We start from the raw sequence: 12663 nt of genomic DNA, 5'->3' as shown, positions 1-12663 counted from the left end.
TGTTAAGGTCTCCTCTTCAACGTAGTGAAGAAGCTCTACTGCATTACCTGTTTCTCATTTTCTAAAGTTCTTGGTGAATCTCCACCCCTCTTGTTTCAGTTGTGGCTTATTTTTGTTTATGTTACCTGTTTGTGAGATTAAGGCTTGCTGGTTTTCATTGGTTGTTTTAATGCATTTTGAACAAGAAGCCCTTTTCCTTGTTAATAATCTAACCCTTTCATATGTTATTGATTTTAGTTGATGAAGGAGTTCCCTCTGCTCAGCATGTTCAACATCCATGAAAACCTGCTAGAGGCTTTGTTGGAACTGCAGGCATATGCAGATGTCCAGGCAGTCTTAGCAAAGTACGATGGTAAGTTCATATGTATTTATATTTTCTCTATATGGTACACGCAGAGGCAGTATTTCTAAGTCAAACTCTTTAAAATTTAGGAAACACTGTAATTGAGATGATTAGCACGAGCTTTATAGATCCCCTTACACAATCCTTAATCCAAAGATTAAACATTGTATGTTTTTTCTGCCAACCCATGCTTAATTCATTGTACAGCGTAATGTAACTCACTTCCTAGCAGCTCTTCAGTGCTTTCTTTGCTTTCGGTTGATATTTAAAGAATGACTATTTAGGTTCTGCAGACTTTTTATTGCATGATATTCAAACCTTGTCTGAAGCAAGTATTATCAGTTCCCTTGTGGGCTTTTCTATGAATGTTGACTTAGTAGCATACAAGTGCTTTACAAACATTAATTGATTTAACTTCACAGCAGGCTAGTGAATAGCAGACTTCATGCCTTATGGGAAAAACTTGAAAAGCTCAGAAGACTGGGTGAACTTTTCGCATTAATTTTCAGTATTTTTCAGTAAGCGTTATCTTTTGCAGCATTACATCACTTTTATGTTCAAATCACAGCTCTTGCTCACTTTAGCTCTAGCCCTTTGAACTTGAATTCAAGACAGCAGTATCTCAAACAGAGAAAGGACAGAATAAGAAGCGCCAACTGGCATTCTTTGTTTAGTTTAACTTAAATGGGTTTTCCTTGTATTGTGTAGAAACTTTGTGGCAGAAACAGGAATACAATCCAATTCTCTTGAGCAGCATTCATCAACCTTCACTCTTCATCCTCTTCCTGCAGTCCCTGGCTTACTCACTGTCATGGTTTAACCCCAACTGGCAACTAGGACCACACAGCCGCTTGCTTGCTCCCCTCAGTTGGGATGGGGGAGAAGAATAAAAGTGAGAAAACTTCAAGTAAAAGCCACAGACACAAGAAAAGCAAAACAAGGAAACAGGGAATTCATTCACTGCTTCCCATCGGCAGGCCGGTGTTCAGCCGTCTCCAGGAAAGCAGGACTCCATCAGGTGTAACAGTTACTTGGGAAGACAAAGCAGCATCACTCTGAACATCCCCCCTTCCCTCTTCTTCCCCCAGCTTTATATACTGAGCATGACACCATATGGCGTGGAATATTCCTTTGATCAGTTGAGGTCAGCTGTCCTGGCTGTGTCTCCTCCCAACTTTTTGTGCACTCCAGCGTACTCGCTGGAGGGGCAGTACGAGAAGCAGAAAAGGTCTTGACTGCTTAGCATCAACCAAAACCATCAGTGTTTTACCAACACTATTTTCATCCCAAATCCAAAACATAGCACTATACCAGCTGCTAGTAAGAAAGTCAGCTCTATCCCAGCTGAAACTGTGACACTCACTATCCACATTCCGTGTTCTACAACAAGTGAATGAGGAATCCTACAGTCATCAGTTTCATGTTGTGTTACTACACAGTCCTCCTTCATCCTCGGAGAAGTCTCATTCTATGCACTGGAGTATGGCAAGGGAGTTTATGAAAGGAATATTATGTAATCATATAACTAAAAATGAGATCATAACACATATGAATCAAATAGCTGAATTAAGTGAAACAAGTAGACTTAATTTTGATGTTTCTTAACTCTTTCTCTAGGTTGACCTTGTAGCCTTTAAAATGTTCTTAGCTCTTACAGCTTTTATGGTGTTCTTTGAATAGAGATTTTAAGGCTTGTAACTGCCAGAATTTTTGAAAAGGTAAATAGACATCATTTGAGGTACTGTTGTATAAATAGCTACCAATATGGGCTCTTTGATTCTTTGAAGGACTTAGCATCTTTTCCAGACTGCCCTTAGTTGATCTTCCATCCCATTTGTCTACTGAATTGTTCTCTACTTCTCTTTTGCGTGGTCAGTTTCAGCTTTTATTGCCCCCAGTTCATACCAGAGGCTCTTTGTTCAGCCAGTACTGCTCATTCCCAGTTCCATTCTTCTGCCTCTCCTAACTACCCATCCCAATCATCTCTTCAGGGCAGTGATGGTCATGATACATCTCCTCACCCACTTTCTAACTCCTGTCTTACCAGACATCTTTTCCATCTACCCTTTTCTTTGTGGCTTCTGCCTCCTCTTCACTTGACATTCACTGCTGCGTTGCCTGGATGCCAAAAAGCAGAACAGCAAAAGCCCGCACAGAGGCTTCTCGCTGCCAGCCCCAGTACTTGGCTCCGTGTCGTCACATGGAACAGTGGCAAGGGGATGATGCATAAGTTTATTGGAGTACTGAGATGTGTGTACTTGATGAGCAAAGAATGGTTGGAGGGTAAAACTGAAAAAATTGCAGAAGCTTCCACTGAATATGTGCTAACTACGTTCTTCTAATATCTTATAACTTAGGAAATTAAGATAAATTTTAATGAGGCTAGCAATAAACCATTGGCTTGATCCTAACACGACCATACTGCCAAATTTCAGGCCGCTGCAGTAGACTGTGGCAGAGCTGAGGTAATTTAATGAAAGATAAATAAGCAGCTGATTACAGGTAACATTAGCGATAGTCACTGCTACCAGTCCAGCCTGGAATGTCAACTCTTTCTGGAGTCAAATTATATCACCCAGGTGCTTGAGTACTGCCATCCAGTAGCAGTAATGACTCTCGGAGAGATCTTGGTTACGCTTAGTCTGGTTAAAGAAATCTGCAGTTGAAGTGGTAACATCAGAGTCTTTCTTGTAGCTCCCTGTATTTCAGTAATTTCTGTGACACACGTGTGGATCCCCATGGACTTTATTTTGTCACTGTAAGAAAGAAGTCAATAGAAATGCCTATTTTTATGCCCCAGGCATCACAGGGCGTTGGCACCTTCTAGTCTTTAATGTAGTTATGAGATAATAGCCCTGGGAGACAGCAGAACTGACAGAACAGGGAATTAAGCCATGCCCTCCCAAATCTCAGACTAAACACCTGTGCTAGCTCTGCCTTTGCATACTAATGCCCTGATACCTAGTTTTAAACAATACCATGGTGGCACTTCATGTCATGGAAGTTGCGTTTTGTTTTCTCAAAAAAGAAAAGCATCTGATAGAGTCAAAACCGAGGTCATAAATGTAATAAATGAGGCTTTTCAGAATAAAACTCCTCTTTCTTTGTCTGTTTGAACCCATGCAGTTTCAACTCATGCTTTGCCATGTATGAACAGAGGTGTGCGTATACCCTAGGTATGCACAAGGACCCAGCAAACACAGGCTTCCAGTTCATGAGTCTCAGAAGGCCCCTCTCAGGGAGTCTCAGCTCATTTTAGAACTCATCAGCTTCATGTGTTGTAAGATTTATTGGAATATAAAACAATGAACTCATTTATACTTTCCTATCTGCAGTTTCTGTTGGTCCCACTCCACTGCCTTTTTTTTTGACTAAGACCAAACCTGATTTATTGTATTTTGATAACATATGAACAAATTATTTCCTTGAGCAGTCTGCCCCCACCCTGGGCTAAAAAGTTGGATTCGTTTTGCGAAACCTCAACCTCTGCAAGCAGACACACTGCTTTACCAAAAGCCATGTGTTAAATTGTGTTTATATTATGTACCTGGCAACAGAGCTGATGTCCATACTCATTATTCATGGAAAAAGGGCCTCATTAGTGGGACAGCATGCACTGTTGCTGAGCTACATCATTAGAGTTTCAGAGTTCAGTGTCTGTCAATAGAGTGCAGATGACCTAAATACTGTTGAATTCTGAAAAGATTTTTGGCTCTGATTTAACACATATCCATGTTATTTACAGCATAGTTATGGCTACTAAAGAGACTGTTCTTGATGGAATAAGCTTCTGGTATTCATAGTAGATAAAGTTTCTCTGCTCCTCTTCCCTTGCTTTTTAAACAGATTGTTTTCCAGCGGAGTAGGTCTGCTTGTTGTGATGCGTAGAGCAAATGATTTATTAACTTACCTGGGCAGCAAGTTGCTTTCATTGTTATTATCTGGTAACCTGGCACTGCGTAAAAACTCAGACCTTTCTGGCAATTGAAAGTCAGATTTAAAAAGAATGGATGCCTATGTATTTAGTCATAGTGATGCAGTGGTTCCACCCTAAACCTGTCCTTGCCTTCCTTTTTTTAAATGACAGTGTTTTCCAGTGAGACTATAAGCCATCTGGTTTGCAGGAGGAACACCTTGTACACATTCCCCTTTCACTTACCCCCTTGCAAAGAAGGAGAAAGACTATGTCACCATGTAGACAGAATCCCAAATTCAGAGTTCACTTGAGATGGTAATTTAGACCAAAGCATACATAGAAAGAAAGTGATTTTTAAATACAAAAGGTCTCATTCTGGTCTAGGTGATTGCTAACTTCGAAGAATCCTACTTTAAATTAGTGTCAAATAAAAATGCAGGCCTTTGAACAAACACTTTAGAAACAGTGTCGTCTTTGTCTTGGAATGCATTCAACTTAGTGAAATCCAAATGGTTAATGTAGCAAAATTAGTTCTCTAAAATGTAGCATAATCAGGACTACTCTCTTTTCTCTGTTCCCCCTCTGTCCAGTTCCATCGTGTCTTTACAGACTTAGGAAATGGGTAAATTCTATTTACATTGAGCTTGAAGGCAGTTCCTTTCGTACAGAGTTGCAAATTGATGAACTAATTGCAGAGAGTCTTCAGTTATATTAGCTGTGGTCTCCAGGGGTTTTGTGTATATGTATGTATTTGAGATCACAGCTCCACTCCATCAGTTTCATTACTTGCAATGATTGTGTTTGGTAATTTTGAAATGTAATACCTGGTAGAGCTAACTGGGTAGTGCAAGAAAGAGTTTTCTTCTGGGTTAAAGAAGTAGCAAGTGGCAGTATGGAAGCATGCATTACCTTCTGCACACTATTTTATAATCCTTCTATTTCTTTGAAAGAGAGACCTTGAGAGAAAGTTCTTTTAATTAAAACCAAAGCCTAGTCAACCTTCTCTGAGAGATTCAAATCAGGTAAGATCTCCAGTTTGTGTAACAGCAGTATCGAGAGAATAGTTTCTCTTTTTTCCCATTACATCTTTTTCAGCTTCTGCGTCGAAGAACTAGTTTCTTTCCTCCATGTCAAAATCACTTGTCACTTCAACTAGGTCTCTGCATCAGTTCTGTGCCTGTTCGTACCATCTGGTCTCTTTTTTTGCCATATGATTCTGTGGGATTTTTTGTTCGTCCTGCTTCCCAAAAGCACAGAAAGTCTGAACTAATCACACTAATCTTTTTCTAGTCTCCTGTAGGAGAAATTATTCCTTCCCCTCCATATGCATTTAGGATTGAACTTGGTCAAATCGAAGAGGCTGACACCTGCCTGGTCACTGAGATATGCGTCTCAGCAAGAGTTGCATATAAGTGTTTACGACCAGCAGTGATCCTCAGAATCTTTCCATAACTGAACAGTGTCAGTTTTAGTTGTGGTCATAGCAATATAAACACTTTTTGTTTGTGCTGAAATGTTTTTCCCATCCTATCAGGGGACCAAAATCCAGGCCTTAACGTATACAGTGGCTATGTGTGTGTGTTTGATTGGGGTGTCTCCCGCCACAGAGGAAGAATGTCAAAAGTACAGACAATCGGAACCACTTTGTTTTGCAAGCACAAAGTAAGCGTTAGATCATTGTGTTCATAGCTTTGCTCCCTCCAGCATGTTTTCTACCACGTTTTGTGGAAAAATGCAATGACTATTCTCATGGGAGATAATACTACAGGATATTAGATCTTTTTGACAAAGTGTTCTTCCCCTGGTGTTCAGTTCATACTTTCCCTTGTTGAATTCCATCCCATCACTCTTGCTTTTAACCATTTGTTTGAGCTTAATTCACTTTCTTCCTTAATGTCTGTGTCTTTATAGATGACTGCATCTCTCTTCTGTCATCACTGATCCAGCCTGCACATATTTATTTGCTTGAGCGCTTTCAGTCTTTCCCATAAGCAGTTTTTCCTGCCACCTGTGCAAGAGCTGACAATGCAGCCTGCAGGTGCAGAGAACTGGGGGAGTTCTTTGCTGACAGGGCAAGTGTTGGCCTATCACTTAGAGTCTACGGAATATCAGAGCTGGGGTTCACCCCCAAGCCATAGCCCAATACATGTCCTGTATTCCACTGTTTTTTGTTTTACCTCTTTGCATTACTTATTCCAGTTTATTGGTATACTTTCAGTTACATATTTGGAAATATGTGAATGATTCCAGTAGCTTAATGTAGACTCTCTCCAGTGCTATATGAAGAAGAGCTAGCAGTTTGACTGGAAGGATCTTACTGTGCAAATTATGGCCCCAGATCTACAGCTTATTTCAGCAAATATTTAAGTCCTATTAGTGTTGATAAGACTATTCAACTATATGAAATTAAGCCCATGTGAATCTGTATTGTTGACTTGGGAATAACATATGCTTTGGGATCAAAATAGGGAATAATTTCTGATTAGTGACTTAGATTTTACTTTTAATCATGACTAAAATAATTGCAGCATGCCTGTCACTTCATGTTTAGGGCCTTCTGATGACTTGGATAGGGGATGTTGCAGCAGTCCTTATCTAGATTCATCATTTCTTGGTTTAGTTGCTATTTTATAAAAACAATAGATCCCATGACCTGTGTAGGTGATCTATGGCATATGCTGGATATCTCGAATCAGAGAAGTAGTGATATGGTTGCAAGTCTATATCCATAGCATCATTCCATTAGTTCACTCTCACAAGCAACCACTTATGAAGCAAATGACCAGTAAGAATTCCCTTTCCTAACCTTCTCTGTAGCTGACTGGGGCTAAACAAAAGAATATGTTCATAAATGAAGTCTGGACTATTTTGTATTTGGTTTAAAGATACAAGCAATAAGGAAGAAGGAGAGCCTTTTTTAGATTGACACATCCGTTCTTATTTGGCAAAAATGTCATGATGGTTTTGACAACAGAATAGCAGTCACATCTTTCAGCACATTGTGGGAGCTCCAGAAGTAATCACAGGAGGGTGGGAAATAGTATATGTGAAGTTATTTTGCCAGATGGCTCACAGAGCTGGACACAGTCATTTATGAAAAACTTCACTTTGGTTCCTGACAGGGGTTGTATCTCCTAGGTCTAGTTTAGACTTGATTCCCTTGCTAAATTCAAGTTGTAACTAGATGTAATTGTCTTATGCTTTTCTCTAAAATACGAGGGTCCAGTTTTGGAGATGAAGCCTAAATAATATGAGGATTTTGAAATATTGTAGCGATCAGACCAGAATATAGCAGAACAAAATACTTATGGTCTACTATGGAGCAAACAAAAAGCAGAACACTTTTGGAGGGAAGCAGGCATGGACCTACCGAGAGCTATCTCCACAGCAACATAAACATGAACATTTGTATGTATTTCTTCCATTGCCAAGGGACTATAGATATTACCCTCAAATAATTGCTGCTTGATCATTAGGAGCATAGTACTGGAAGAGGCCTCCTGGGTGAGTTAGGTCCCCCACTGTTGCATTCACTACATTGATACTACCCCTTCCATTAGCTGAACAAGCTCCATCCTAGAATTAGCTATTTTGTTTGCCTCACTATTCTACCTAGAAATCTGCCTCAAAAATCCACTTCTCAGAAACCTGCTTTTAATCTCTAGCCTAAGTTTAATTCTGAACTGTTTACTCTTGTGCCAGCATTATCCTGTACCTAAGCAGCCCTCCTCCTTTCCTGGTGTTCCTTATGGGCATGCATAGGGAACAGTTGTATCTTCTCTCAGACTTTATTTCATTTGGATTGTTACAAAAAAATCCAGTCTTTCTGTTTGATTTTATTGTTCTTGACCATGGGTGATCAGCTTGAACACAAAATTTCTTGAGAAATCCCATTTCTTCTGCGGGAATGACTTAGGTCGTGTACCTGAGCTTCACCGCACCTCACCACATTTCCCTTCCTTACAGATGCCAGCAGTTCATTGTGGATCGTCCTGCAATCTATGTGCACAGATATTTCCAACTCAGGAGCACTTACTACATACTAGAAGATGCTCTTTTGTGATAATGGTGTTTTGTTTTGGTATATTTAATCCTGTATCAAGCTCAGTTCCTACTGTATAATATCTTAATCTCTTAGTCAAGAATTGTAATAATCCTCACAACTTGGTCCATTCAACTTCCACTGAACATTCTCCACTCAAGTAGCAATGATCTGATGCAGAAAGCAGCCTTTATACATGTTGTTAGAGGTTTTTTGTGTGTTGAGTGGTCTCATTGTTTAACCTCATGGATTGTGTATTAATGGCTGAATTGCCATTTTCTTGATGTCATTCTGGCTTTTGCTGGCATACCTGCTTTCTTTGATGAAATCGAGCCAGCAGCTTTCATTGGCATAACAACTGTTTTTCCTCTGCTACATCAGTTATGTACTCCAGACCCTCTTGATTCCTCCTAGTTTTCAGCTCCTTCAAACAGATAGAAAAGTGGTGCTCTTTCTGCATTATTTGAAGAAGTACAGGCAAACATTCTCTTCTTGGTCCTCTTTTATATGAAGTTTTCCTTTTGCCCGGGAAAATGTATTTCCAGGGACTTCTAGGTAGACATCTTGTTCTGTGTCATTCATGCAAAATTTTGTAATGGTCAGATCCTGAACCAATGTTACTAGACTCGAACTGGTGCAAGGGAAGATATTTGCCGTGAGGTAATGGTGGCTTCATGGCCCAGAGAAACACTTGCAGGTAAGGGGAAAATAAGGTATTCTGTTGACCAATTTAAAACGTTATAAATGACAGCACATCGTTGGTTTTCTTAGTTTGCTTTTTCCTTTTCCATTCTTCTACCTTTCTCTCCATTTATGATTTGATGAATAAGGTTTATACTGAAGGACAGAGACCAGTATGTTCTGAAAAAGGTATTTCTGTTTGCTGGAAATAACTTTTAATTCCTAATGTTAAGGAAAAGCTGGTATAAGCAGGGGTTTTGAAGGTACTTATAAATATTTTCTCCTCCTGTGATTTGAAGATGTTCTCACATCTGTTTCTGTAGCTAGCTACTATTAGTGGAGTAATTAACATATCTATCACCCAGACTGCTTTGCATGCTGTTGATTTTAATTACTTTAGTAACTACAGTTACACACTCCAGTGAAATTACAGTTGGAATATATTATAGCGGAGCATCCAACAAGATCTTTACATCTCATACGTGAGGTGCAAGTGCATAAAAAGACAATAGAGATGATTTAACAGGTAGCATTTTCAAAGTGCCTCAGTCATTCTGTCAATGTTTCCTGTCTAACAGAACAATGTTCTGCTTGGTTGTTAGTAAGTGGAGGATGGTGACTGCTGAGATATGACTTGGTTGTCCTCTTTAACTCCTTTTTGGAGCCCTGTCTTGCAAGGCACTGGAGTTCAGTAAATCACAAGTTTCTCTTAACCCTAAAGTTACCTGGCTCTATGGTAATTTCATCTTTCTAATCAACTTTAATGACAAACTGAGGGACAGATAGTTTCTTACAACAATAGTCAGATTAGCTGCTCTTCACTTTTACTGTGAAGTGCCTTGTGTTTACTATGCTGTGTATTTGTTATTTACTATAAGAAGCTATAATATTGTAATATTGCAGTGTGTAGAAGTGTTTGCAGAATCCAGCCTTTAGTGGGAGTTGTTGCTTTTATTTTTTTTCCCATTTAGCTGTAATCTTTAACTTTTTTATGCTGTAATATTTCAGTCACTATATAATATGTGTCTGCTGGGTAGATCACTAGTGTGGAAGTCAATTCTCTGTAACAGTGGAAACAAATCTATAACTCAATTCTCTTAAGCATCATTTCTCTCTACCTTTTGGATGCTTTGTGCCAATCCACTGGTAGAGAACAGGTGTAAATTAATTTGAACTAATGGATTAAGTTAGGTTTATGGCTCCTGTGTGTCTTTGGAACAACATAAAATGACCAGAGACTGGTGAATATTTTGGTCCAAGATTTGCTTAAGAGAAGTTATTGTACTGTTGATCTTTAACTGCAATAAATCTAATGTTTGTTTGCTTGCAAGTCAAATCTATTATTACTTAAATAGCTGTCTTAACTTGTATTGCTGCCATGTATTCAAATTAGACAACTGCTTCTGAGTGAAAACAAGAGGAGTGAATAAGATAGCCCTCAGCTATTACTTAGATGTTTCGTTAACTATGGAAAAATTCATGTATTCCAGGTTACCTATACATTTATGTATGAAGTAACGAATTCTTTTGTTATGTCTCTATCATGTCACTCTTTGAATTAGTTCTCTAATGAACTCAGTTGCTGCATAAGTAGACGTTCCAGTGGTCATTAACACAGGTTTTTAAAGCCTGTATATTGGGTGGAAATTTAAAAATCCATGTGACATGGGAGTATAAGCCCCAAGATCAGAAAGTGTTCTGAATTCATGTAATATATTTGCGTATGCCATGCATACTCAGAAGTATCGATCAAACACTTTTCTTTCTGCAGACTTTTACATTGTCAGATGTTTACTTTTTTCTTTCTTTTCAACAGATATAAGCTTACCAAAATCAGCAACAATATGTTACACAGCTGCATTGCTCAAAGCCAGAGCTGTCTCTGACAAGTAAGTGCATAAGAACCACTGTCCAGCAAAATTCCTGATTTAACTCAAGATTTCTCTTAGCTGAGCCCACACCCTAACAATCTGCTGGGTTAGCAGGAGAATTCAGTCCTGCCGTAAATTCATAAAATGACTTTATATATATCAGAAAAATTTGCAGTGATCAAACATTGCACTTCAAATATTACAGAAGAAGAAAAGAAGAGAAATAGCATAAATTCAATTCTTGTTTCAGTTTTACATATACTGTCTTGGTGAGCTTTGGCTTCCTAGATAGTAAAATGAAGATGCAACTAAAAGGTGTTGTGTGGCTGAACCTCTTCAACTTTGTGTAAACCAGACCACAAAAAGGTAATAAATAAATACGGATGCGCTGGTAGCAATGTCATTTTACCAGTGCTGTCAGAAGACTTCTCATCTACTTAAATAGCGGCAGGTGGATTTAGCATTACTATGTCAGGGATTCTGAGAGGTAGATGACGTTCATATTTTTAGAGACACAAATGTCTGCTCATTCCTGTTATGGTTTTCTCCTGGGTCTCAACCTTCCAAGGTGCTGAGCACATCTACTTCGTGCCTGTGGACTTGAGAGCACTGGCCACTCTGAAAGGGTGCTCAGCTCCTTGTGAGATGAAGCTCAAAAATCCCGATTCTGCTCTCAGATGCCTTCACACAAATCCCAGGCAGAGTTGTGTCTGTGCACCTGAGGGTCGAATGCCTCCCTAAAGTTGGAAAGCAAGTAGAGTGGAAAGCCATTTTCTTGACTGACATCCTGACAGTTTTTGCTTTTAAAGTGTATGTACACATCAAGATCTAAGTAATTTTCTTTCATTCTTTTTATCCTGTAGATCGCCAGTACCTACTGCAACATCTTTCCTCCCTACACAGCGACTCCAGCTTGGGAGGGCAGGGCTAAGGTTGTCACAGCTTTCCCTGTGGTGTCTGCCTGCCAAGTACAGCTCTGGAGTTAGCCGTGGGGTGTGAGGTGAGAAAGAGATTGCATGGTCTGGTTTTTCATTCACTGGGGCAGATGATTTGCCCACAGTTTGGGCATGCTACCCTCAATGGTGCTGCGGCCAGTAGACCACCCGCTACTGCTGCTGCATCGTGCTTCTATCCCAACCTGACCCAGGGGCATTGGGTTGGGAACCTCCCTAAAACCTCCCCAAACCTGTTTTTAACAGAAACCCTCCAACAATAATTTGGCATTGTTGTGGTATTTTTTTCTTTTCTTTTTTCTGCAACTTCAGTCTTGAATATGCCCCTTAGCAAGCTACCTAGAGCAAATTTAGGTTAGTGACAGAGAAAGGACTGTTTGAACTGACTTTCTGCCGTGATTAGATGCAAACATGCTTTCCACTTCTGCTGGGATTTTCATTGGCCATGATGTAATAGATCACTCAGAGTTTCCACTTGCTATGGAAGTTTGGAGAGCATAGGAAATTGACTCAGTTTGGTTATGTGGGCCCGTGTTCTAGATTCATTTTCTGGCTTTTTCTTACTAGCATTTCTGACCAAATGTGTTTGTTTCTTTGCTTTTGTAGATTTTCTCCAGAGGCTGCCTCAAGGCGAGGGCTGAGCACGGCAGAGATGAATGCAGTAGAAGCTATTCACAGAGCAGTAGAATTTAATCCACATGTGCCAAAAGTGAGTATGGAGAAAGCATTGTTGTAGCTTTAACACTGCTGAGGACCTCACTCCTGATTTCTGTGTTAGATTAACAAGTGATGTTGTGGAAAGGGGAGAAAACAATGGGAAGGGAAAGAAGCTGATAGTATGCACAGTATGCACAGTG

The 12663-nt window shown here is 39.6% G+C and overlaps 1 protein-coding gene across 5 annotated transcripts in view; it reads left to right on the top strand.

The window, feature by feature from the left end:
- ST7 (suppression of tumorigenicity 7) overlaps nt 1-12663 on the top strand; it is a 152217-nt gene that overhangs the window by 113618 nt on the left and 25936 nt on the right. For all 5 annotated transcript variants that reach the window (XR_012589278.1, XR_012589284.1, XM_074602188.1 and 2 more), the window contains exons 9-11: nt 238-352; nt 10799-10871; nt 12413-12515. Coding sequence is in view for 3 of the 5 variants with exons in the window: in XM_074602188.1 (XP_074458289.1) it covers nt 238-352; nt 10799-10871; nt 12413-12515 (291 nt within the window). In the remaining 2 variants the exon portion in view is untranslated. The remainder of the gene's footprint in view (nt 1-237; nt 353-10798; nt 10872-12412; nt 12516-12663) is intronic.

Source organism: Larus michahellis, chromosome 1 (genome assembly GCF_964199755.1).
Source record: "Larus michahellis chromosome 1, bLarMic1.1, whole genome shotgun sequence".
Classification (NCBI taxonomy): Eukaryota; Metazoa; Chordata; class Aves; order Charadriiformes; family Laridae; genus Larus; species Larus michahellis.
This window is presented reverse-complemented; position numbering and strand designations above follow the sequence as displayed.